The 3,669-nt window shown below is 36.3% G+C and overlaps 1 protein-coding gene across 1 annotated transcript; it reads right to left on the bottom strand.

Annotated features, from left to right (window-relative positions):
- Positions 1–297: 297 nt before the first annotated feature.
- Positions 298–2,103, bottom strand: LOC105962693 (hexose transporter). Its single transcript, XM_012987008.2, has 3 exons — positions 1,811–2,103; positions 1,640–1,721; positions 298–602 (listed from the first exon to the last, which is right to left on the bottom strand). Coding segments are annotated over exons 1-3 (177 nt in total). The 5' UTR covers positions 1,904–2,103; the 3' UTR covers positions 298–600.
- Between the last annotated feature and the right edge of the window lie 1,566 nt (positions 2,104–3,669).

The following is a 3,669-nucleotide window of genomic DNA, read 5'->3' as shown; positions in this document are numbered from 1 at the left end:
AAATTTAAAGGCTAAGTGTGCGATTTAAGTAGGAAACATAATGTACCAATTAAAAAACAAACATGATGTCGTCAAATACAATTATTTATGTCCTGCTGTACAATTTTCCAAACGAATCATAAATGATTATTTACATAGCTAATACAGAAACTCAATCGAGGGTTCACCTTACAAATAATGGATTTTCTCAGACTAATTTGGACTCAGTCGTGACGTGGTGCTTTACCAACAACTTCCTTCTTGTGTTACTATTTGTAGACAACGAATTATATTTCACAATGCAATTAAAATAGATTATTCAAAATACAACTGCTTCATGGATAAAATGCCAAATGCAGTAAGTAATGCATTAAAAATTAAGGCAAACACAAATTTCAAAGCCCGGATGAGAATAAGGTAAAGTTTATTAACAGCCAGCTTGGAGGCTAATTGCCGTTCAGTTGTTCAACCTTTACATATGATTTACTATTTTAGCCAATAGAGTGATTAATACTCAACAACACCTTCGTTCGGAGAATTGACTTGGCTTACCGAAATCCAGTCAAAGCTTCCTCAAATTATCTCTGCTTATTTATCCACTTTCAGCTTTGTTTCTCTCTCTCCTGCATATGGATTCAAATAATGGGGAAACTTAAACATTCGGTTGGCTTAATGGTATTTAACATTTCAGTTTTCTATGTGTGAGAAAAATTGGATGTCCGATCCGACTATTACAAGTAGAGTAAAATCGAAACAATTACATCATCTGTCCCTGGCCCCCGAGTAAATATATAGCAATAATACCTTAGCAACTACCTTAACATATTCATCTTGCATTTCTTGTGATGCGCAATCATGATTGAGTAGAAATACCGCATACATACATACATACATACATACATACACACATACATACCGGCAATTATACTTCATATCTGCCCTATAAGCCATCCTTACTGCCTAACATTTCCGGTAAAAACACACATACAAGCTAAACGAGATTAATGCTATAATTACACCTGATTAGACCCTTCATGTAATAACCAACACATTTCCAGACTTCCGAATATTCATAAATTACATAAATATATATGTTTATGATGAAGTAGAAATTTTAGAAGATGTAAAGAAGGGCTTAATTTAACTTTTCACACTTGAAATGCACCATTTTGGCACTTTGCACCCCAAAAATAATAAATGGCATTTTGCACCCTCAAAACATGTTTAATCGTTCAAAGTGCACCCTCAAAACATGTTTAATCGTTCAAAGTGCACCATAGTATATTTTTCGGTCCTAATTTTCCGTCAGTAACTTATTTTTTGATCGTCAACCTGGTCATTTTTGTCTATTCAATTGATTTTTTCTTTAGGGTGCAAAGTGCTAATGTATTTTCGAGCGAAAGATGACTCAGTTGACAATTATAAAATAGGTCAACAATGGAAATTCAGGACGGAAAATTAACTAGAATGCAATTTGAACAATTAAACCTGTCCCAAGGATGCAAAGTGCCATAAATTATTTTCGAGGGTGCAGAGAGCCAAAATGGCACGTTTCAAGGGTGCAAAGTGAAATTAAACCCGTAAAAAGCAAGAGCAAAAATATTAATTTGAGAACATATAAAAATCAAGAAAAAGGGCAAAAACAACAACAACAACTCACAAACTTGGGATTCCGAGTCAGTATTAAGATCCCCAAACTTCTCCTTGAAGGAATCTTGCCTCTGTAGCCACATCATATGCCCCTGCAATTTTGATGCATAAAAAAATAGAATCAAATGCTGAAATAAATAAATTAATTAATTAAAAATATGAATTTGTAGATGGAGAGAACCTGGAGAGCAGCGGCCCAGGTTATGAGGAAAGAGGCGAACAAGAATCTTTTGTCCTTGAGAAGATGCCTCACTTGAGTTTTTCTCATTTCCATTTCTCGCTATTCCAACTTACCTCTTAACTCTTGATTTGTATTTTATGGGGGGTTTTGAATCAAATCAACAGAGTCCATTTGACTAAGAACAATTTTTTTTTTGAGATGAGAACAAATTTTCTCAAAAAATAAAAATAAATAAAATTGAGGAAGAATTGGGCTGCAAATTAAACCGAGAATGAAGTCCAGAAAAGAAAATGCGTACATTTGGGGCTGAGCGTATCTGGGCTATGGCCCAAGCCTGCACAAATTAGACTAGGGTAGTCTATGTATAAATAAAATAAAATTGATATTTCACTAAGATAAGCTCAAAATTAAAGTTTATTTACAAACACTTTTTTACTTTTATAGTAAAGGGAATTTTAGTAAGACCCCTCATTTGGAAAACTCATGTAAATTTTTTTTTTGCTCCATTCTTTTCCGAAGCGGCAGATTTCTTCCCGGGGTGGTGTTGAAGGCGGTGCTTAATCGTTTCATGGTGCCGTTCTTCGGCTTCGTTAATCAAAGCCGATCAAAACAACAAATTAACAGCTTTAGACAATGACGAGTCCAGGAATTTGTTCTAGGGTGGGCTTAATTTTTCGGGGGCTTAGGGGCAGCGCTCTCGTTAAAAAATTTAGGCAATCTATTTGCTTTAAATATGACAAAATTAGAAAATAGGCAAAGAAAAAAAAAGATTGGAATTTTTTTAGGAGATTTTTTTTTTGCATTAATTTTGATTTTGGGTTGGCTAATTAATAAAATTGAGGTGGACTAAATACAATTATAGATCTAATTTATTGGTATAATTTTTAATTTAGGATGGGCTTGAGTCCATCCTGGCAAATGGGCGGACACGCGCCCCTGGCTTTAGGGTTCGGGACGACGTTGATGGTGGGGGATGGTGATGGTGTGGTGACGATATGGGGAGCAGATCGAGGATCTTTTAGATGGATGGCGCGGAGGACGGCGCAAACGGAGGAAGTTCGCGAAGGTTGGGTCCTTAATCGATTACGTTCAGTAGGAGAAGATTAAGGTTAATCGAGTATGTTCAGTAGGTCAAGAGCTCTGATAAAAAAGTTGTTATGTGAGCTAATTTGAACGTTTGAACTACTATTCCAATCAAGAGTGAGGCCATCGACTGATCCAACCGGAGGCATGAAAAGAAAATTTAGGAGAAATGAACAAGTAAAATCATTGTTGATAGAACAAGCGAATGACTTTTTGATTTCACAAATAATACAAATATGTGGTTTAGATTCTTTAAGATGCAATCTCAGAGCCCTCACTACCTTCATCTTGGCCAGCCTTTGGCAGTTCCACGATATTATCATCATATAATCACTCCCTTGACCCCTTAGGGCCATCAAGGGTTGGTTTTAATTAGTGATGATGCTAAGGATCGATCACCTGATGTGGTTGAAGTAGGATAAACTGACAGAGCAAAGTGAATCACTGTCTGAAGAGCTTGATGGCTCTGAGATACCTGTGATCAGAGAACACGTAAACTAAGCCAGGTGTTGATCCGACGAAAATCCCACCGACGCTCAAGTCAGGCGTGTGAATTATAAAAGTCGTTGAGAGAATACGAGCAATTCTATCGTTCGAATATTGAATTTACCATAACAAATTTGTTAAAATCTTTATTTGTACATTGTTCATTGGGCTGAAGTTAATTTGTTAAGATTGTCGGGCCGGGCCCAACCCTTATTTGAAGGTGATCGGGCCTTCGTTGTAGTGGTGTTCAAAATTGGACTCGTGACTCAGTAGGTAAAGAAATTATAGGC

This window comes from Erythranthe guttata, chromosome 6 (assembly GCF_056151865.1).
Source record: "Erythranthe guttata isolate IM_541 chromosome 6, IM_541, whole genome shotgun sequence".
NCBI lineage: Eukaryota > Viridiplantae > Streptophyta > Magnoliopsida > Lamiales > Phrymaceae > Erythranthe > Erythranthe guttata.
Note: the sequence above shows the minus strand (reverse complement) of the source record. Positions and strands in the feature narration are given on the sequence as shown.